Source organism: Streptopelia decaocto (genome assembly GCF_964273445.1).
Source record: "Streptopelia decaocto genome assembly, chromosome: 3".
NCBI lineage: Eukaryota > Metazoa > Chordata > Aves > Columbiformes > Columbidae > Streptopelia > Streptopelia decaocto.
The window spans coordinates 48,151,279-48,175,701 of record NC_138656.1 but is presented as its reverse complement, the minus strand read 5'-3'; the positions used below and the strand labels follow the sequence as shown (position 1 = coordinate 48,175,701).

At 36.8% G+C, this 24,423-nt stretch overlaps 1 protein-coding gene across 2 annotated transcripts in view; it reads right to left on the bottom strand.

The window, feature by feature from the left end:
- Positions 1 to 24,423, bottom strand: part of PDE10A (phosphodiesterase 10A) — a 190,792-nt gene that overhangs the window by 56,953 nt on the left and 109,416 nt on the right. For both annotated transcript variants that reach the window (XM_082049801.1, XM_082049800.1), the window contains 2 exons: positions 14,764 to 14,884; positions 12,862 to 12,911 (listed from right to left, as the gene is read on the bottom strand). In XM_082049801.1, the coding sequence (XP_081905927.1) occupies positions 12,862 to 12,911; positions 14,764 to 14,884 (171 nt within the window). The remainder of the gene's footprint in view (positions 1 to 12,861; positions 12,912 to 14,763; positions 14,885 to 24,423) is intronic.

Genomic DNA, 24,423 nt, shown 5'->3' with positions numbered 1-24,423 from the left:
CAGAAGACCCACCTTCTGCTAACAAATTGTGTTTTCTTATTTACTATAATCAGTGATCCAGTTTATTTCACTGACAAATATGTAAGAGCAGGAGTTCTAGGTAGGTAGTTCTACTACTAAATAGGTAGTTCTACTGCTAAATAACTCTATGATTTTAAATTATGAACTTGAAACATAAAAGCTAAGATGAAATATTTTAAGCAAAGATCCTTTCTAGGAATAGATTTATTTTTTTTTCTAATTTACCTATATAGTGACACAGATAGATGGTAGTGCCACAACACAATGTATTACTAACGTTCCTGGTAAGAACAGCCCTGTGTTGTACCAGTCCTTTGTATTGGTTTTGCTTTCATTAGGGCTGTTACAAGGGTCAGTCATCCAGAATTTGACAGCATTGATGGTTATGATAATTAATATTAGTTACATCTAATCTGTCTCCTAAAATCATAAAGGCTTCTGTAATAGTAGGCAAAAGCAGGTGCACAGGTACTCTAGATTCCAGTAGCTCAGAACACAGCATTGCCTTGAAAGACTGAACAACGATCTTTTAGTTTGTTCAAATAAGATTTCAGTTAAGGTTTAGCAGTAAGCAAGGAGCCTTATATTGGAATTCTTATTATTTAAATATTATGCCATTATATGCATAATTAATTCCCTTACAAAAAAAACAAAAAAAAAAAACACAAAAAAACCAACAAAAACCTAAACAAAAAGAAAAGTCTAAAAAAAAAAAAAAACCAAAAAACAAACAAACAAAAAAACCCCACAACCCACTATGAGCCTGGCTCATTAAAGAAATTAAGAGAAATCCAGGCAACTATGAAATCAATGGCATTTCTCTTATTTCACTCTGCTAGACCTCTGAGGTCAGTACCACTATAGCATCTGAGTACCTCACAATCTCTTACTGTGCAGGATTACAGCTCCCCTGTATGCTGGGTGGTGATGCCGTTCTCATTTTATACATAGAAAATACAATAAAAATTTTGTATTGATACCCTTATTTTAGCTAAGGCTTCAGTTACTATTTGAGTACATTCACAGCTCACCACATAATGAATGCCTTGCACTATGTCTTAGTGCTAGAGCAAATGGATCACAAGATAAAGAAAACTCAAGTGTGAAACAAAAGAGACAGACTTCAGAGATCGATAGTTACCAATTTGGGCCCTGTGAGATCAGGTAAATTACTCAATAAGAGCAGTTTTCTAGCACTGAATATTAAAGGTACAATTTGCATGTGAAAATTAATAATCTACTGTCAGATGTAGAAAAAGAAGTGATTATATTAAATGTATTCTCTCTGAATTAATATTTCTTTATTCTGCAAACATGTGAGGCACATCCTAAAACATACTGAACAATTGCCAAAAGAATACACTGAAATGTTCAGAAACAGAAGATGAAGGAGATGCACCATAATGCACGGTATGCAGGTACTCCTGCAGCGATGAAAGTACCTTATCTGTAATGGATTAACAGTGTTGTGGAAGAGGAAAGTTGGACTTTATGCTGAGGCATCAGCAGTCCAATGGTCAGGGTGTGTAGTGAGTTCAAAAGAAAAACATTCCAGATTCTGACAAACCCAGTAACTGAGTATTTGTCTTGGTCATGTGCAGAAAGTCAGGCAGTCTCAAAACGTTCAGCAAGACAAGGAAGGGTTTTCCATCCAGTTATTCATTTGCTAATATTGTGATACAGATGAGAATTAAACTACCTTAAAAGAGAAAATAGAGTTGCCACATAGTATTTTAGCTCTGACAGGTCATTTCAGCATATTTATTTCATACATCTCGTGCAGTCAGAAGGAAAGATACTTTTCCATGGAGTAGTTCTACTGAACATGCATGGTATTTGCCTCATTTTGACGCCTTGCACTGTGGTACCAGTGCACGAAATCTTGAAATTTCACATTTTTCTTCAATCCCAAACCTCAACCTTATTCTTCAAACCCATTTACACTCACAGCTTCTTTAAAGAGTGGCCTTTAGCAGTGAAAGACACTGGGAAAGCCAGAAATGTTTATTTTCCATACTAAATTACAAAAATGTGCTACAAAAAAAGCAACACACAAAAAAACTCAAACAACAAAATCCATTAAATCAGCACATTAGACCTGCCAGAACAAAACTGTTCAATTTATCAGAAGGAAAAACTCCATTTATTCTTACTTTCTCATAATCTAATCAAATAAAGATACATATAACTCTTAAATGAAAACTTAGTTTCACAGTTACTTGCCTTCATAAGGTTCAGTCTCATAATTTTACATGCACTTAAATAGAATGAAAAAGAACACCTTACATAACAGATCCAAGAAAAAAGTATTCTAATAAAACTAAAGAAACAACAGTTCATGAGTTATTTAAATCCATGTTCTGATTTTTTTTTCTTTTTTTTTTCTTTTTTTTTTTAATTCAAAGAAGCTAGGAAAAGTTTTAGGATATAAAATACATAGAAATACTGAAATACATATCTTTACAAATGTTTGACCTGCTACACTACACAGTTATTGGAAAAAAAGTACTAATGCAGCAGGAACAGTAACACTACAACATTTTCAATACTGAAAAGGTGTTTCATATTGCAGAGTGTTGTAAAATACAAGAGATGAAACATAATGGTTAAGGTCTGAATTACATAGAAGTAGTGGAATGAGTCAAATTAAATTAACAGGACACTGGAGACCAAAGCTGATCTCCAAAGATTAACATTTTTATTCACATCATTTTTCCTAAGACCTATTTGGTTTTTTATGCCAAGATAGCAATGTGTGACACTTAGCAAAGTAACTGTTATTTAAAATACATATATAAAATGTGCTGTTCCACACTGGTCTTCTGAGTCATGCCTATAATGAAATCGAAAACAATTTCTCTTCTCAGAAACAGCTTCTCGAAGCAGAATACAAGAAAGAAAGACAAAACGAAAAGGCTGCTTTCACCAGAAAATAAAGAACTCACTGCTTCCACACATACATATTCTTCCATAGAAAAGGCATCCACTGGATCTGCGGTAGCCAAAACCAACACCATGAAGTGCTGCCAGCAAAAGTAGCTTTCACCAGCACCGTCTCTCCTGTGTTCTCGTGTAACAAGCAGTTTAGCTGGTAAACCCCCCTGCTGCTACCACCATAAAGCACTGCTGTGAACAGGCAGCCCTACACTGGGAAAAGTTCATGGACATCTTTTACTTTCAGTGTTAAAAAGACTTTTCCAGGAGCAATCCTCTCCTGCTTCTGATGGGAAACTACAAACCCCACTACTAAGCAGTCAGTGATCAAAAAACGCTTGAAATTACCCAGCAGGTTCTAAATTTGCCACTATTCCTCCCGACCCTGTAGAGGTAGAAAAGTATGACTGTGCAAGGACAGACCTCCACCCAGACCTCAAACAACAACCCTTGACCTCTAAGGCCACGTAACAATTGATAGTCTTACGCTGATCACGCAGCACTATTAAAAAGAAAGGAAAATTTTCTCATGACCATGTATAAGCTGCAATTACCCCATAAGCTTCTCTAATACCATTCCGCATCGACTTTTTACATACACCTAATAAAGTTTCATGATTGTTGATACATTCCATATAAGGTCAGTTTAAATCTGAATGAGTTTATACAGTTATCACCAAAAAAAGGATGTGGAAACGTCTTGAGTGTTTTTGGAGTTCTGTTAACAAAGCTTTTAAATCTTAGAAGCCATCAATGGCAAGGTCAGTCAAACAAAATGCAGTAAGAACAAAAAAGCTGTGCCCTAGTCTGCTATAGCACGCTACTGAAATAATCTCTGAGGCATCCCACAGGCATTTCCTTTAGGGGAAACTCTTTAATTACCACTGTCCAAAACCACCAGGTTTTTCACATAAGTCATCCAGCTCACATTGCCTTTTGTGTAAGAAAATATTTGTAAAATAAAAAGTACTGCAGTAATAATAAAATTTGGGGCTCACCTACTCTCTTCTAACTACGAATCACTCCAGCACCCTTTTATCTTGCAAATACACATTCAAATCATGCTTCACCAGCTCAAAAGCTAATTAGAAATGTTACCATGCAGACATCAGATATATTGTATACAGCTTCACAAATGAATTAAGAAATTGACAGCTTAGGCCCTTTCAAATTACTTTCATTTCTTTAGTGAGTTTGAATATTTTACTTCAAAAATGGACTGACAGTTTCCATTTCTGTTAGTGATACTGAACTGTGATTAATAATCAAAATAAGGAACACTGGACTTTCAACCATCACTTAAAGAATATATAGAGTCAATTAAAAAAGAAATATGAGAAAATAAAGTCCTATAATTACCCAAATACTATACTGACAACTCACAACGCAGGCAGGATACCTGTGCACTGCTCACAGTATCTTCTGCTGCTATAAGCACTTGGCAGTGAGACTGTAAGTCATTATCAGATAAACACAGAGCTCTTTACTGACAGTGCAATGTCACTGTCTCTCTCCTGGCAAAACTTAAGTAATAAAAGATACCTAGTGCAGACAGAGCATTAGATATCCCTACCACTGATACGGGAGATGGCAACCAAGACAGGACAGTCACTCTGAGTTTGATAAACTATCGAAGAGCAAACATTGGCTTGAAGAGTAAATCCTTCGGAAGGTTCCAGGTTCATGCATTCTGGCAGCCCATGGCATCCTGCAGTTCCCTATTTTGATCTGTTTTCTCTCCTTCCAGACACAGATAGAATCCCCTTACCTACAGTAAACTCAACTACCTTATTACCAATCTTTTTCCAACAAGTTCCATATCATGATGGACCTCTTTCTTTCAATGTAGTTAGGCAAGAGAAAACTAGAGTCTGACAGCAGAAACCTCCTATACTTTGTTGGAACCTCAGAGCACACAAAGTGCGTTCTTTCATGTCTTCTGTGACAGGTTGTTCCAGCTGGGCCCAAAATCTTCAAAATTATTCCTTACCTCCTAGTTTAATCTCTTAATTAACCATGACAAAGTCTTCAACTAAAAAAAACTTCTAGTAACTTGGACTGATGTTATAGTGGGGCTTGGAATCCACTAATTGCCTTATAATGACCACAGAGAACAAGAGATGCTTAAAAAACAAAACAAAAACAAACTGAAACAAAACAAAGTCCAAAAGAAAAGAAAACCATAAAAATGGTTCAACCACTGATGAACACAGACAGACAAAACAAAATTCACTTCTACATATTTCATAGGCACTTTAGGTATAAAGTTACAAACTAGTATATATGCAATAAGCCATAATACCATGGCTTTAGGTGCTCTTTTCTTGGTGCCATTCACACAGTCTGTTGAAATTATGAAGTAATTTATGTTGAACCCCTTTTACTGTAGCTGAAAAAAACCCTCATTACCCCTCATTTGTAACAGCTAAGAGCATGTGCATGAAGAATTACTGATGTTCATCTTGTCGTGCTGTCATACCTTGGCCCCACAGCTGGTTTTTCTAGTGAAAACCTAATGCTTGACAGAGGAAGCAGATTAAAATAAAAGATGAGGAGCAGCAGCTGAAGTTTCATAACACAATACCATCATCACCTCCTGACAGATATTCTTACAGTGATGAGAAAGTACCTACAGTTTTTAGATGCTTTCAGTCTGTGGTTCTTCTGATGAAGACTACAGGTGTAATCAATGGTATTTTTCTAGTGGCCGTTGGTGTGTAGCCTGTGGGAATCTGGCAAAACACCAAGTCCCAACCCACAAAGGCCATAAACCATTCAACTCACTAAAGTTTGCCAGGGCTGGATTTGACCAGCAAACATGTATTGCTCACCATTTCAGAAACTGCTCAGTCATTTCTTCTTTTTTTCATAATACTCGTCATAACTAAGCAAACACCAATCAGACTGATTTTTTTTCTAAAATTTATTTGCAGAATAGATGTCAGAATGAGGGTTAAAGTACACATGTGATGAGCATTCACATAACAAACTGTTTTGGTGGTAAGGGTGACTGGATCCTGATCTAGTTTCTTCCACAGCAAATTTTGCTGATAAAACTGACCCTAAATACTCTTAATGGAAAATAATTTAATATTCAACTGAAATTAAACGAAAGCATTAATACTAAAGCATTGCTATTCGACTTGACTCTTGGAAAAAACAAAACAAAACAAAAAACACATTAAAGAAAAATGGGGATTAACCAAGTTGATATTAAGAAAGCTTGATGGTTTTTACTGCTCACACATTTTTCTGTTCAGTAACAGTAATAGATTTTTACTCTTGGTAAAGGATGTAACAACCTACATGTATGACCACACAGCCTAACAATAAAGTCAGATAGGTATATAAAGGCTGTGACCTAAGTCTAGTTTTTTACACGAATAAAATTCATCACAATAAGTAAACATGACCAAGAAAACCAAACAAACAGAACTAATTTGGCAAGTATGCACAGGCAAAAGCCTTGGATTTGTCAACAGGTTAAGCTGAAGTAGTAGCCTAATACTACCATGCTAAAATATTAAAGAGCTATACGAAATTTTCTTCTGTGTTTAAACACAAGTGCAGCAATCCTACTACGTGAAACACAATGGGGTAAAAGAAGAAAAATACAAAAAAAAACCCCAAACAAACAAACAAACACAAAAAAACCACACACACAAAAAAACAAAACAAAACAAACAAAAAAAACCAAAACCAAAACACAAACCAAAACAAACCAACCCTCAAACAACAAAAATAAACAAAAATCCAAACTAAAACAAACAAAACCCCACCACCCAACAAAACAGCAACTACCTCCATTGCTTATAAAAAAATGTCTTATTTCCTTCTTGATAACTGACAGTGTAATCGGCAGGACATTTGCATTTTTAAACTAGATAGTACGTACAAATTTTGGATACTTGGGAAATATAGATGATATATTTATATGCTGTAAAACAACTAGTGGCTGTGGGGAGTTTTCTTGATGTTTTCATCCTTCTGAATGGTATCAGTTTCTAACTGCACTTCATTCCTGGAAACTTTCCAATTGATTTACACAACTTAAAAGCACCACAAGAGTTATACCAGTTCATTGACGCAGAAAACTAAGTTGACATGCCTCTCCTCCATCCCTTCCATTTCAAGGCACAGTCAGCTAAGCTTTTCTCTGAAAGATGTTTGCCCAGACAGTTCTCAGACACCTCCATGGATGAGGATACCTGAGCTTTCACAAGCAACACACCCTTCTTTCACTGCAGCCACCGCTGGGGAAGCTTTCTTCATGCCAGTTCAAGCCCACTGCTGCTTGCCCTACATAATGCAGGTGTGGGGATGATTCCCTCCCTCTTTGCCTTGTCCAGGCGTATCTTCACCCCTCAGCTTTCTTTTCTTTTGACCAAACAATATGAGTTCTATTGTTTGCTGACCATTCTCCCTGCTCTCTCCTGCACTCAAGTTCCTCCATATTTATTTTTTTATAAATGCACGGTGCTTAAACCAGACATATTATTCCACCTGAAACCTTAAGGGTGGACAGAAGAATGGGAAGATTACTTTACATGAAGGCTAGATTTCTGCTTCTGTGTCTTTTTTTTTTTTTCTCCAGCAATGATATTGCTAAATCATGTTTACCTTCAAATTCCCTGTAAACCCCACAATCTTTGTCAGTCATCAACTACCCTACCCACAAAGAGGCAATCTATGGAGAGCCAAGCACTTGGGCTCACTGAATCACTGTCCAGTTCCTTCAGACCATTTTACCAAGATCATTTTGAATTCCAATTTATCTCTACAAACACAGCTGTAGTCCTTCCCAATTTCATGTAATATGCAAATTTAATAACCTTATAGTCTTCTTTCACCCATGCATTAATAAAGATACTGCGTAAAACCATGGTAAGATCCAGGACAAATCCTGAAGATTTGTGCAAAATACCCTCCCATTTTGATAGTGAACCAGAAGCAACTAGTCTCTGTCTAGGTTTCTAACAGGGCCTGCATTCTACGTATAGTATATTCATCATGACCATATACCACAAGTCCATCTACCTGAATACTACAGGAAACAAGACCAAAATTTCACGATAATATAGCTTGATGGCTATTTATCTAATTTCTTTCAGATTGAAAACTTCTCCACTCAAACACTGTAACTTACCAACAGCTTTCCCTCTCTGCTGAGTATTCAGTGGCAAATAAGAAAGTAACATTTCTTCCATTTTATGTAGAAAAATAGTATATGATGTTAGAATTGATTCAAGGATAGAGACCAAAATTTTCTCAACTGACTTGCAGCTAAAAGGGTTTCACCTGGAACCATGCTTAAAAGACTTAAATCTCAGAGATGTCTACACATTCAAAATAGCGTACATTAGCCTGGCACAAAAACCTGAGACAGCAAGCCTTGGTTCCTTGGTTCTTAGTAATTCGAATCACCCACCCCATATACTCACTAGGTGGCACTGCACATCAAGCTGCAGCAGTTTTTCTATGGGATCAGAAATTCTACAATAGCTTAGTAAAACACCCCCTGAAGCACAAGATATGTACACATATTTGTGGTCTCACATAATTATTTCTTACAATAAAGCTATTGGAAACTTCAATCTGAAGCAAGGATGATCTGTTCGTCACCACAATTTGCAGTTTCAGAAACCAAGTAACACTCACAAGACCTAGTAAAAGCTACTTTAAGTGTATGCCTATTACATTCGAAGTCATACATCTTTACGTAGGAATCACAATGTAATCATGAGGTGAATTACTCACACAAATCAGGACTATAAACAAGAAGCTTCTGAAGAATCAGATAATACAATAATACATTAGAAACTGTAGCTGTGATAAGTATTTTGGAAATATCACATTGTAAAGATGTCAGCTTATGGGCTTAAATCTATGCTCAGCTAGCATGGTACTTAGGCACATTAATTTACACAAACACACCATTCAGTATGAGGATTTCAGTAAATGTTTTAAGTCATGTTTGAAGAGGATATACAATTAAGGTCATAACAGGAGAATTATGAACTATATATTCGTCCCCATAAAGAATAAAATAGAAAACTGAAACAAAGCCCTTCTCTTGAGAGTTGTGAAACATTCCTGTTTGATTTGGAAGGGTTTCTGGTCTTCAAATATATAGTATTTGCAAAATGGCTGTTACATACCTTAAGAATAAATCATTTTATTTGCATAACTGCATTAAACCACGAACAAAGAGAATTTCTTAGATGTCTGTTCAGATCATTTGACCCTGATGAGGAAGCTATCTTGTTGCTAGTAGCTGTGCATCTTGCAATACTCTCTACCATACATATAGCAAATGCAAAACCAGATTCTGACACACAGGACAACTTTATAGGGGAGCAAAGACTTAAGCATGCGAGTGGTACTTCCCTGCTTGGGGCAATCATTTGAAAAGCAGAATCATACTATCAAAACATTCTTAGTGAGTAGTGTGATGAGTGCTAGTTCTCCCAAGTAATCGGAATAACCAGGACATTGCTAAAGTAACTGAACTGGCCACACTCATCTGGTGCTAATTTTGAGAAATACTTGCATAAAGAAATGCCCTGCAACCTGAATTGGTGCAGTATCTTCCATATCAAGCCCATTCACTCAAGTACAGATCCTGAAAGCAATTGACCTGACCTGTCAGACAGAAGTTACCTTGTCCTTAGGCTGTTACCCAACTCTGATACAAGTCAAGATATAGTTTTGTATACTTCAATAGAGAGGAAGAAGATAAGGCCATTAAGAAACTTTAGATATGGACAGGCATTTTACCAAACTAATTTGTGCTGTTAAACACCAAGGGAATTTTTTCTAAAACCAGGTGCTCCTTTAAAGGCCAGCATCTCATCTATGTTTTGCAAAAAGAAAAGGGCAAGCTAATGTAAAGCTTTTCATCACACTAAACAAATTTGCTTTCAGTTTTAATAGAATTCTCATGTAAGGGAAGTGCTGCCCGTATTAAAAATTGCACCAAAGAAAGATTTACAATAAATTCTTAGTAACTCACCAAAAAAAAAAAAAAAAAAAAAGCAATAGTATGGCAGTTCTTTCAGTATAAAGAAATAATAGCACACTAGCACACAGTATGCAGTAATCATTTGCTGGCTTTCATTTTGTAAATATTTAGAATTTCTGTAAAAGGAAGTTACCTTCTATTCTAATCAGAAACTCACTATTTAATCTAGGCTAAAGGTAGTTATGGAAATTGCATGTTGCAAAAATGTTCCTTAGCTGAGATTAACACGAGTCAAGATTCTCAAATCTGAATTTCTTCAAACAGGCACAAGTGTACACATACAAATTTACAGTGAGAGCTGAAATGAAGTAGAGTTAATGCATTTGCTTCAGTTTTGATCCAAAGATCCCTTATGAAATATAGTCAGAACACACATCACTAAACATTACCAAACCATTTGGGAGAAAGTAGATATCTACTTATCAACAGGATTCAATCCATTCTTACACAATCCCCTCCCAATACCTAATTCTCAAAAAGACATGGACACACATTCCAGAAAAGCTGTATCAGGGACAAATAATTTCTTTGAAAGCATGGTGGAAACAACTGTTACGTCAGGTCTAGTTCTGAAACATGAGATTGCCAACTGGATAAACACCAGCAGATTTATGTATATTTCTCAAGCTAACAACCAAACAGACAAATGCTAAAACTGGGGGGGTGAAGCTGATTTTGTGAATATTAAGTCAAAAAGCAAGCATCAAAAAACTAAGCCACAAAAAATAGAAGGCCTTCTTCAACATGCGGCCATGGGTGTTCAGCAACTATTTTGTCTAGGCCTAAGACAGGGGTTTTATCATTTTTGAAACTTCACCATAAAGAATTACTTCCTTTCTGCCATTTATATTATGCAGAATGTTTTCGTTCCCATTTTAAAAAGATATTTAACAAAAATAGATAAAAATGCACTGCCAGGATCTGCTGGTCAATGGTTAATCTCACTTGGACACATCCTTTGAATTAAATACTCAAGAGAGAAAGATGTCCAAATTAACTCTCAATGACAATTTCTTACAAAAAGTAGGCTAATGCACTGCTACATAGCTACAAGACTAAAAACATGGGTCTGGCCCAAAGCCCACTAATGTGAATGGAAAATCTCACACTAACTTCAAAGGACTTGGGATCAGTCCCTATAATAACTACATGAAGAACATTCCATTTTGGGAGATGCTGGTACACAGCAGTGGATAATAAAGTCAATGTGTGTTTTCAGTTGTTGGAGATTTTTTCAGGAAAGAGTTATATTGGGAAGCAAAAGAGATTCAACTGCATAATAGGCTATTAAAAAAAATAAAATTAAAAAAAAAGTAGAAGGTCATAAAGTACCCAGGCCCTCAAGGTATCAGGAGACTGGGAAGAACCCTAAATTATGCCATGCTAAATCTAATAGGAAAACCCCCACCACAGTAAGGATTCTCTAGGTCTCAAGCTGTAAAGTTAATTTTACTGTAATCTTTTATAAAGCATTTAGAGATGAGCATGCTCAGCTGTTGTGCAGTTACTGCCACTGAAGCAGCCACCGTTCTGCAGTCAGAATGTTTGGTGGCATTTCCTGCAAAGCTCCTGCCCTTGGCAGCAGGAGGAAGCTCTTCAGCCACCATTTGCATCACCCTCACCCCCCATGACAGTGGACTCCACCACCTACCAATGTGAACCAAAGATTGCATTCACAAAGGACGAACAACACATTACTTAAATTACACTCCTCAGTGAAAATGTTAATTAAAAATATTTGCTGTTTACATACTTACAGAATTCATTCAGAACAGACCCAATTTCTGAATAATAAAATCATTTATCTTTATTATATGAAATAATAATTAAATGAAAAGGAAATACAAAACCCACTTCCATTTCTTCTAGGATATTTCTGTATGGGCCTTCTTCCACATCCTTCAAATTAGACACTATCTTTCTGAATAAGTAAAAAGTATTCTCAGGCAAGGCTCAAGTCACCTGCAGGCTTGTACATTTTTAGTCCGGTTTCCGTTATTTCAAACATTTATTTCTTTCCCTTTTTCTGAATGTAATCATTTCACAAAATGCAAAGGAAATTCACTAATGGACAACACAAAAATAAACTATTAAAACTGGCTGTGTAAAGTAAGGAAACACAACCAGTAAGAAAAATATCTTCCTCTCTAGTCATTTTTCAGTAAGAAAAGTTTCATTTGTTTCTTGAACCAATAAAAGACATAACATTTCTGACAAATTGTGATCCTTCTTAGTAGCCATCTGAAGTAACTACAGTTACTTTGCATAATGGTAACTGTGCAAGTTAATCTGGGTAGAAAAAAAGCAGTGTGCTCTAAATGCCAAATAACAAAACAGCAAATACTGGACTCACTCAAATTATTACACCAGAAACTAATTCCATTCAGAAATTCTAAATGTATAATTTATTTTATGCTAATTAAAATGTACATCTGAAATTTACATTATCTATCAAGTTGCATCTGGCAATTAACAAAAGCCCTGGTAACATTAAAAAAAAAAAAATCAAAGAGAGAACTAGATAAAAAGAGCAGGCTATGCTGAGAGTAAATCCAAGTTAAGTTTTCTGTTTATAAAAGACAATTAACACCAAGGATAAATTGCATGTCAAGTTGCTACAGTCAGAGAAACAGCAATACTGCCAAATCTCAAAAAAAAAAAAAAAAAGACCACGGTTCTAAATACAGGAAACATTTTTTTTCATTACCAGCATGTTCAAAAAAATTATATTTTATAGAAATAAAGGTAACATAATGCTAATATTCAGCAGTCAGGTAATATTTCCTGCTAAATGACATACAAAATAAAATCAAAATATCATTGCCAAATGGAAAATGTATTTGTAACTGTACAGAAAAATCAGCATCTTAATCTAGTATACTTACATTATTGCATTCTCCCAGGAAATATAGTGCAAATCCATCAGCTTTTGTAGCTGCCAAAGCAATAATAAAAGAAGTAATTGTACTCGCAGGGGGAAAATCAAACTCACACAAGATCTCTAAGGTGAAACCACAGATTCAACTCCTCTTAGGACAAACATCTAAAATTCTACAGTTGAGGGTTTGTTGCTGTGTCCCTTGAAACTTCCCAGACTCTACTAAGTTAGAGGTACAAGGTAATTCTTGTTCTGCCCATTAGCATTAAATACATTCTAAAAGATAAACAGAAACAACCTCTTTATACATCTTATTCTTATTCCAAGGCCAAATGTCTAAATTCAAATCAATTCATATGACAGTATAGAAGTAACACAACAGGTGTTAACAATGTAATCAGCCAAATAACATACTAATTTCCATGAGTAAAATAAATACCATTCATAGATGGTAAGCTATATTTGTCCTTGCCTTAAGATAGAAAATTATGGGAAAGTAGAATGTTGCAAATATCACCATAAAAATGTGTTTCAAAACAAACTGTTTCTATTTCCACAATGAAAACACTGACACACATCATTAAGTTTATTTTGTCAGATTTCTGCCAGATGCAGATACTTGCATGAAACAGGGCAAAATTTCTTAAAACTCTCTTAAAACAAAAGTTTAAAATCAACCAACCATCATAACTCACTGCTAAAATAAAAACTCTCAAAATCAGAAGAGGATAGAGCAATGTTTTATACCATGCTTTATGCAATAGACTTCGATACTTCCAGCGCAAGTCTTTATGTCTTTTCAACAGTGAATAAACATTCTAACCAGTAAATGTACATATCTAATAGCCAGGTTTTATGAATGAACACAAGAATCCATTTAGTTTGTTTCAGGGGAGTGATTATACTCCTGTGTGATAAAATCATTTGGCTTTCTGCATTTCTTTTTCAAAAGAAAAAAAATCCCACTGTGTAGTTACTTGCTTATAGTCAACTGTGTAACACCAGTGAGAGTTCAGGGCATGGTAATTTGCATTCTGTTCTTAAATACTGTTTACAAAACAAAAAAATATGTAAGAGATAAGCAGACCTCATCTCCTATAGCTTCTCACTTGCTGTGTATTAACAAAATCCAGTTTGATTTGCTGTGAGGTGGACATCAATATCCAAATAGCCACTTAAGCAAAATCAGTAAACAGAAGAGGTCCTTTTAAAACACCATGTATATAAACCAGAACTATTACTCATCATTACAAAATTATAAAGTAGCAGAGACGGTAAAACCTTTCTAAAGAGCTGACTGAAATCTACACTGAATGGAGCTAGTGATACTTCATATTGAAGTCTGAGTACATCCACTCTGGCTAAAAAGAAGCCAAATTACACTCATAGTGTTATCTGGAAATTTTTTTATGTTTATTTTTTCTAACTTTTGTTAATGTATAGTACTTTCTTGCCACAAAAGACACCTACATCAGATAGAAAAAAAAAAGGTTTAACAACTGAATGTAATCTGAAATCACACGAAAAGGTATACCTTCTTTCAGTAATATCTCAGTTTTGTTTCAAAAGGACTTCAAGTATGCAGTGATATTACTGATAGAATTTTTTTTTTTTTAACTTTCAATATTGACATTGTAACACCATCATAACTAGAATAGTCTATTCTTTGGTTCATTTAACAGGGGACTCTAATTTTGCAATTGGATACACAGCTCTCTCCAAAGATGAAATTCACTTTAGTGCAGTCAGGGATTCACTAAGGGACAGAAGGCAGAATAAGTTCATACTGAGACAACATCCAAATAAAACTGTGTTATCCCTCAATCCCTGTCTTTATTAAAAGATGTAAGAAATGTGCAGTGCACTGATGCTAAGTAATAGCTCAGAGACAACTGATTCTCTGTCTTACCTATTTTGATGATGCTGCTCAATTCGTACAGCAATAGTTGGTTATCTCCTCCAGCATCCAGGCGCTGTTCTATGTAGCTGTTCAATTCATACACTACACCTTGCATATTTGTATCCTGGTACTGCAGAAGCAAAGATGAGAAGAACATCTTAGAATAATTCAGATGTATTTTGCAGGTTTTGAACATTCATTAAAAATAATATGTTGAAATTTCAATAAAGAGTCATTCGTAACTGTCCTAATACAGCTGTCTGAAGAACAGGGTCACTGCCAAGCAAGAAGCCCAGAACTCCACTCTATGCTCCATTAGACACTTGTTCAAGATGTACCAAGTAAACCACTGAGCAACTAGTAATCGCCTAAACTTGGCCAATGTGACAGGACAATGTCTCAGGCAGAAACCAAGATGCAACAATCATAAGGTAAATAACCTTCAACCCCTTTCTTTTAAGCTCCTACTCCGCCATGAAACGAGGCAACTAGCTCTATTTGCCAGCATCTTCCACCTCAAGTTCATGAGTCAAATGACAGAACCGTGCCAAGCACCAGAGCTTTGAGGTGGTAGCTCAAAGAGCTCAGCCTTTCAAATACAGCAGTGATTAACACCAACAGAGTGAAGGGCAGAAATCACAAGCCAAAACCATGCTAGCCACTGTGGCCTAATGGGCATTTGTTTCAACTGAAGATGGCAGACAATGCCAGAAAGAGATTACAAATCAGTTAGGATAATTAGATGGGAGCAATGGGGTGCTGGTTGTTGGTACGATGAAAGAGCATGACATGCCAAAACTTCATAGGAAAGGAGATGCGGCCTCCCCAGCTGCCTTTGGTTATGCATCTCCCAAGCCCTGAAACCAAGTCCTGAAGGGCCGATAAAACTGGCTGTAAATGTGCATGTGTAGCGTGACAGCAGCATGAACAATAATTCCACAGAAAGCAATACTTGGCAGTAAGCAAAGATTCATTACCCTGCCCAAAACTGGTAATGTGGTAACTGAAGAAAGTAATACGGTCAATTACTTATTGAACTCAGTGACGCAGTAAATTCTGTTGCTTAAACTAAAAATGAAGCTGGTGATATTTAGATGAATCGATGTTGCTTGAAAGATTAAGACTCATTCTCCCGCTCATTCATACTTTAGAGACAAATGTAATATAGACCAGATTAATGTACACAGTACTGTGGAAAATGCTACAGAAGTTCAGAGTATCACTGTCTACCTACCACTCCTGTGCTTATGTGCACGTATGTAACCACTTCATATCTTTCTAGATCTTCTGTCTGTAACTTTGGGTAAACCTGTACCTGTACCTGTGACTCTTACTGATGGATTAAATACCTAATTTTCACAATATATTCCACAATATAACTTTTATTCGCACTACTACTTTCATGCATTTCTTCAGAAAACACACTCTGTTGTGAATACAGAGGATACGGCCATATACATTGGGGACACATTTGCCATCTTCATCTCAAAAACAAACCCAAACCCACCAATAAAAAACCCAAGTGCTTGCTGGACAACACCAATTCCCAGTTCCTTTAAATTAAGGAGCTCTTAATCTCTACCTTAAAACGGCTCCTGAGAACATACAATCTTTGCCATAACTCCTTCTTAACACATAGCGGTGTATTAATCTATTGCTCCACATGGACATATTAGAACATTTGAGACCTAGCATACCTAAAATGTTCTCAATGTATAACAAGCTTAACACTTAATAATTCTTTCTATAAATTGACGTGATGATTATAAATTTTGACATAGATGTAAGGTCACACTGCATACATACAGTTACTGCTTGGGCAAGTCTTGAGTTTACAATCCAGCATGCCATTACCATTATTGGCAGCGTATGGCAGCTAGCAAGCTTCCACTGACTGTCCTCTGTTGTGTCCCACATTTACTACTGTATGATTCTTCAAATGGAAAAAAATAGCATAGTTTCATGAAAGCGAATTTTTTATACTTAAGATACAACCGTAGGTAGCCATATAACAGGAAAATGGTGAACAACAATCTGTATTATTCATATGTACTAACCCATATCTTCAAAAGTAGATGTAGCCACATATCCTAAAGCAGCAATAGCTCATCAAGCACACATACACAAAACCTTTATTATGTGGAAAAGTGCCTTCTCAGAACTTGTAAATGAATATATATCTCTTCACCTGTGATGCAGAGTCAGGATTTAAATCAAATCTTCAAAGGTTGAAGCTAATATATTAAGAGAACACATCATCAATATACACCCACTGGCATACAAGCCATGGCAAAATAATAACTTTCCTCATAATCAAGCAGGAGTTCCATATGCATAGTAATTACATAATAGGCTACATGATCTTTCTCCTCACCTCTGCAACATACACTTGCAAACATTTTGTAAGCAGGGCAAACCATTGCATGCATGGACGTTACTAAAAAGATGGTAGCTGCATAATACATACAGTAGTAACACAACAGATTTCTGTTACTGACAATCTGTGGATCCACAACTAGCCAGCTGAATAGAATTTGTCCAGATTCACAATTAACTAATTCTATGACAGCTCAAAAGCCAGCAAAGAATCACTCCATCATGTCGCAAAATGGTTTTATTGTTATTACAGTGGAATGAAAGAGGTTTATTTATTTGGTTCTAGGCATTTTAGATTGGATAACCACAATTATGTTTGGTTGAAAAGCCACAATATTCTTTACGAAACCATGTATTTAAACACTGAACAAGTCATCAGCAAACCTTGGTACAAGCATTATCCAATGTGATTGCTAACACAGACCTGTGCATATTTGGTGTAAAACTCACTTTAGGAAAGTAATTCCTCAAAATTTGAACACACTCAGTGGAAAAAGAGTATTTTTCATCAGATACAGTATAAATAATATTTCTTAATTATATTTTGGTATCTTAGTTTGCAATTTAAACATTATTAATACTTAATTCATTCTTCCCTTTGCTGATTTCCTTCTATTTAAGATTCAGTGTCTACAGGAATTTTGGCATATTTACTGTAAAATTCTGAATTTCAGTGACATTAAAATAATTCATGTAGACTAAAAACTGATTTAGTACTATCAAACCAGCACCATATTTCAGTAGCTGCATATATTATAATGCTATGAGAGAAAACTAACAATTAAGAAGGGAAATCCTGTTACAAATATTCATATTCAGATGGATAAATATGAAAGGACATTTTTGCAGGATTTATATAAAAATATTTCTATGGCAATTTGTCTTTAGAATATTGTGGTGTAATAGAGGACAGCAACTCATGACAAGTTATTTAAGAATAGTCCTGTGACTTAGATCTAAACAAAGAGCCTCAGAATCAGAAATATTTTACTCCATGAAAGGAGATACCGAAATGTCATAGAGATGACTTTTAACTATTAATTCTGAACAATTAAGACACAAAAAAAAATATTCAAGGACATAACTTAATATTCAAAGTAAATTTTATGTATGATAAACTAAAATTAAGATTGATTTCCATGCTTTCATTCTTATAGGGTAGCTGTGCCAGGGGCATTTTATGCTCCTGCCGCAAAGAAAAAGCCCTGCTGCTGCAACAAAAAGCCTTCACTAATGTAGCACAGGGTCAATAAGTGCCAACATAATCTAGAAGTTGATCTGTTTTTTCTGTAACTTCTTAAAATGTCTTCCGAATAACAATGAGAAGAGCAAGTTTATATGTAATACTTACTGCTCCCTACTATAGAGCTCCTTCTCGCCTGGTTCTGCAGAAGAAATGCACCTTATCCACCCTTTCAAGTATTATCAGACTGAAATGTAGAGAGGCCATGGGAAAGCACTGGATCATCATAACTAGTGCTTCAGGACCAGCCACTGGTGCTGTCACAGAAACACAGAATGTTAGGGATTGGAAGGGACCTCAAAAGATCACCTAGTCCAATCCTCCTGCCAGAACAGGAGGTTACACAGGAAGGCATCCAGGCAGGTTTTGAATGTCTACAGAGAAGGAGACTCCACAACCCCCATGGGCAGCTTGTTCCAGTGCTCTGGCACCCTCATTGTGAAGAAGTTTCTTCTCATATTCAAATGGAACCTCCTGTGTTCCAGTTTGCACCCCTTGCCCCTTGTCTTATCATTGGTTGTCACCGAGAAGAGCCTGGCTCCATCCTCCTGATACTCACCCTCTACATACCTATAAACATTAATGAGGTCACCCCTCAGGTCTCCTCTTCTGCAAGCTATAGAGACCCAGCTCCCTCAGCCTTTCCTCATAAGGGAGATGCTCCCCTCCCTTAAATCATCTTCATTGCCCTGTGCTGGACTCTCTCCAGCAGTTCTCTGTCCTTCTTGAACTGAGGGGCCCAGAACTGGACACAATATTCCAGATGTGGTCTCACCAGGGCAGAGTAGAAGGGAAGAACAATTTCTCTCCACCTACTAACCACCCCCCTTCTAATACACCCCAGGATGCCATTGGCCTTCCTGGCCACAAGGGCACAGTGCTGGCTCATGGTCATCCTGCTGTCCACCAGGACCCCCAGGTCCCTTTCCCCTACACTGCTCTCTAATAGGTCATTCCCCAACTTATACTGGAATCTTGGGTTGTTCCTGCACAGATGCAAGACTCTACACTTTCCCTTGTTATATTTCATTAAATTTTTCCCCACCCAACTCTCCAGCCTGTCCAGGTCTCGCTGGATGGCAGCACAGCCTTCTGGCGTGTCAACCACTCCTCCCAGCTTGGTGTCATCGGCAAACTTGCTGATAGTATACTCTAGTCCCTCATCCAAACCACTGATGAAAAGATTGAATAATACTGGCCCCAGTACTGACCCTTGAGGGACTCCACTAGATACAGGCCTCCAACCAGACTCTGTCCCATTGACCACAATTCTCTGGCTTCTTCCCTTCAGCCAGTTCGCAGTCCACCTCACTACCTGATCGTCCAGACCGCACTTCCTCAGTTTAGCTGCAAGGATGCTGTGGGAGATTGCATCAAATGCTTTACTGAAATGAAGATAGACCACATCCACTGCTTTACCATCATCTATCCGCGTGGTTATGTCCTCATAAAAGGCAGTGAGGTTGTTTAAGCATGACTTCCCCTTGGTGAAGCCATGTTGACTGCCCCTAATGACCCTCCTATCCTTGTTATGCCTTGAGATGGCACCAAGGATAAGTTGTTCCATCATCTTTCCAGGGCTGGAGGTGAGGCTGACTGGTCTATAGTTACCTGGGGCCTCCTTCCTGCCCTTTTTGAAGGCTGGAGTGACACTTGCTTTCCTCCAGACACCTCTCCCATTCCCCACAACTTAGCAAAGATGATGGAGAGTGGCCTAGCAGTGACTTCAGCCAGCTCCCTCAGCACCCGCAGGTGCATCCCATTAGGACCACTTCCCCTATTGCATTTGCTATGTGAGAGGAGCTGGGAGGTGACAGGTACTGCCTGAGCCTCCCCACTGTGCAGGGTGGCAGGACAGAGCATGCAGCGAGGACACCAGCAGTGTTGGGCAAGTTCCTGTTACATGTGTTGGGTCCAATGCCACCCTGTCCCTTTGCAAGGCACTCTAGAGTCTTCAGAGAGGCCACACAGCCAGCTGTTCTGTCCCTAGGCAGTTGAAACTGAGGTCAGAAATATAATCTGAGATGTGTAAGAGAGACAGGGGGTGGGCCGCAAGAAGAAAAAAGACAAAGACAGGTCATTTTTATGTGTATAAAAGTTAGGCTGTGCACATGCTTGCTATGTATGTTGATATGTATGTTTACACCTATTGTTGCATTCTGTAGGTCTGGTACCTTTACTGGCTGTGATAATTTGCATTGCTTAGCTGCACTGATGCCTAGAGTTCACATCACTGGTGTTTCTCATTTTTGGGCACATATAACTAAGAGATAACTGTGCCTTAATAACAGTGAAAGTACATCTAAACAGCACATGTGAAGAACAACAACAAAAAAAAAAAAACCCACTACACCCACCAACCAAGGAAAAAGAAAAAGCCTACAAGCCTACAGAAAAGGAATAAAATTGCTTGCTTGCTTCAAGGTGGAAATGCTGAGGTGAAGGATGTCAAGTCCTCAGACTGAAAAATAAAACTAGAGAGAACACTGTAAGCAAGCTTGCAGTGCAGAGTTGCCTTTCAGAGAAGCAGCGAGTTTAGAGAGCTCAGAAAAATCTCTCTGTTCCAAAAAATCAGAAGTAACCAGGGTTGACTAGAGTTACCAGTTTTGTTTAAACTTAGACACTGGAAAGCAAGAAGCTATAAAGAGCAGACTTAGCCAAGGTGATTAATTTTAATGCTTGTACATAGCCTCAGAGGAAACTTTTTCTACACGCATTTATCTGACGTCTGTTCTTCTTGTTTTGACTGAAGAGGACATGGGTTAGAACTTGCTCCGTAAATAAAGTTTAGCATTGTGGCACTGTACACAGATATTTATGAATTGTTTGTTTACACATCAAATGCTGTTCATGACAAAAGCAAAGAAGGGAAAATATGAGATGACATTTGGCAGGATGGGTCCTATTATGTCAAAAGATGCAAAGCAGTTCCCAGTCTGCACAGAAAGAGTTCACTGATTTTGAAGTCCTGTGTTTCCCAGCCTGTTTATGTAGCTGATTTCCAAGCTTTGGAGAGATGGTGAACCCCTTCCCTAGTAGAAGGTACTTGCCATTCACTGGCATCCAGTCCTAAACTTTCCATCAGCTCCTTCCCTGTTATCAAATGGTATCATTGAAATAAATTGCTTCACTAGTAATAAGAAAAATATATTTTTTTTAAAAAAAGCAAAGATTTGGCTTACAAGAAAAGAATGTTATGATCAGAGAGAAGTAACTATTACAGCTGTTTTTAACTGTAAGGCTCATAAAACTGCATATCTCAATTATATCACCTCTCCAGATTATATAATAAAACAGCATAATGAGCTTCATTTTAACTTGACAAGGCTTAATACTGCTCCTCTTTTTAAAATGCTTTTTATAAAAATCACATTCCCTCCTAATACTTGACATGCAAGCACTCTAAAGACATGATGTACAAAATTAAAAATAAACTTCCCCATTTTCCTACCACTGTTGCTTATCACTACCATAGTATCCACAAGATTTTCTTTATAAAGAAATCAGCTTATACAACCATCTTCTTCTCATGACAATGGGTGCAATGCCATTTGTATCACTACTAAAGGCCAAATCTGTATGTTTGTTCTAGTTCTCCTAACTTGTAGATTAATTTGTCACAGTCTTCCGTTGTGGGACTGTGCAAAAACATTTAAAACTCATCTTTAATAAGGAAATATTACAAAGAATGAGCTTGCTTTGTCAACGCCTCATTAAAAAAAAAAAAATCTAAACTTTTATTAACAGTTGCATGGCAAAGATACATGCAATTACTTCAACTATTTACTGAAAACACACTTGCTAATTCTGTAACTGTCAGCGACACACTGTGCTGGGTACTGGCTGGTGCCCAGGCAGCTGCCAAAAGCTCCAAGTCCAAAAAGGGGAAAGGAGAGGATTAAAGGACTATTCCTGTTTCCAAGAATAAAGTACTGTAAATGAGCTAGTCACTTGCTAGGTAATAATTTTCTGGTGTTTATACGGTAAACTTCTGCAAAGTGAATTGCTGTTGGCATCACCAGAGTTTATAAAGCAAAGGTACATGCCAAAAGGCAGCTTCACTGGAAGTATTGTTCAAGTAAACATGGAATGGAAAGTCATTAAGCAAAATGAACAACAGCTAATTTCACTGTGATCATATCAGGAACATTACGTATTTTTGTTTAAACCTCACAATCTGAGGTACAAAAGAGCACACAGTGATCATGGGAAACTTAGCAGCACGTAGAACAAAATCCTGGCTATAGTTCATGTAGGAATGGGGTTATTTTTGCCAACTGAAAAGAATAACATCTCCAATGCACATTGTTTTCACTAATACTGTCAAAGAAATATATCTTTAGTCTAGATATACACGAATACATACGCACTTAGTGCTCAAACATACTCCTCTATTTTAGTTTCTTTTGCGGATAAAACAGCAAAAACAAAGTATAAAGTTCAGCTTAGTTTTCTTCATCAAGGTAGTTCACTAATTGGTTTTCTTTCTGAAGTCCTTCTACCCAGAAAACCACTTCTGTAGCTAGGATGGATGGGATCAGCCAACACACATCTGCACAATAAGTAAGCAGAAGAAACTCAGCATTTCCAAGGATGTTCCCAATACTACACCACGTGAAAGGAGATTCGGTCCCTAGTTACATATATTTCATAAATACTGGAATCTAGCATGCAGAAAAAAAGTTCACAGGTTCACTGTTTGGTCACAGATACTCATGAGATATTTTGTAACCAGAGTTGTTCTTCTGCCAAAAGCAGACTACAGGACTGGGGAATTAGTTTTTCCCCCCACACCCGTCAGCCATGGTCAGGCCAATCCGGGTCATCTTTACATATAACTTCAAACACCAAAATACCGATGAAATTGCCATTAGGCAAACAGATTTAGAAAAAACGCATTTTGAAAAGTTTCTGTTCTACAAATCTAAAAAATTAATATATGTGGAAGGTTTCTCCTACTGTCTCCGTACTTCAAAAACATGCAATGTAACACTGATGGCCAAGATTGATACTTTATTTTCATTTTTCTACTAAACTGTTAAAAATATCAAAAGAATAAAAATGCAGTTCCTATACAACAGTATTTTTCTAGAACTTGCTCTGTTTTTGAAGACTGTAATTGCAATACAAACCCTTGAAAATATCAAAATTTCCTCACAGTAATTCAAGAAGTGAAAGATTTTTTTTCAATAATCTGGACACCATTCATCCCACTGCATTGTGCTGACAGAACGAAATAAAGGCAAATGAACAAGTTCAGCATTTAGAGCCCCTAGAACAACTCTATAGTCTTGTATGTTTATAAAGAAAAAAAAGTGAGGATTTTTTTGAGATGGGGGTTAAATAAATTTAACAAAAAAAAATCTGCCCCCAATTTAAATCTCTTGCTCTGTGTAAGCACAACAAAAAAGGAGACTATTGAAGCAACTGATGTCACAGCATATGACTGCTTTAATGTTTTTACTCTGCTCAACTTTGAAAGATGGAAAAAGAAATCCAGTGATAAATATACTTTTTTTCAGCATATTTCTGCCTTGGTTTCTAACAAATATAATATTTTAAACCAGTTGGTGATTTAAGTCTGCAATAAATTTCCTTTCACTAACCTTTATTTTTGCTTACCTATGATGTAAGCTTCTTCTTGCAGACATTTTCAGAAATTAAAAATGCAACACTTAATGACTTTAAAACTCATAGTTCTTCAGTCACCATGAACATGTCTTTTTGTCTGAAAAACATTACTCACATACAGAGCTTTCCTAATTTAAATTCTGATTTATGTTCAGATTTTAATTAAACTGGCATCTGTTTGAGCTGCTGCTGAAGAGGATGTATTATAATCGTCCACATTATTATATGCAGCATTACTCAAAAATACTATAAACTAACATGTTCATTTGTAGCACAGTGCATTACTGAGTGCCCTCAAGTATCGTACTTAAAAAAAATAATAACAGTAGTATAACAGAATATACACCCAGTGCACGATGATTGATAGCTATAAAAAAAATCAGGGAAGAAAATATTTAGTTAGGGACATGTAAAGTATC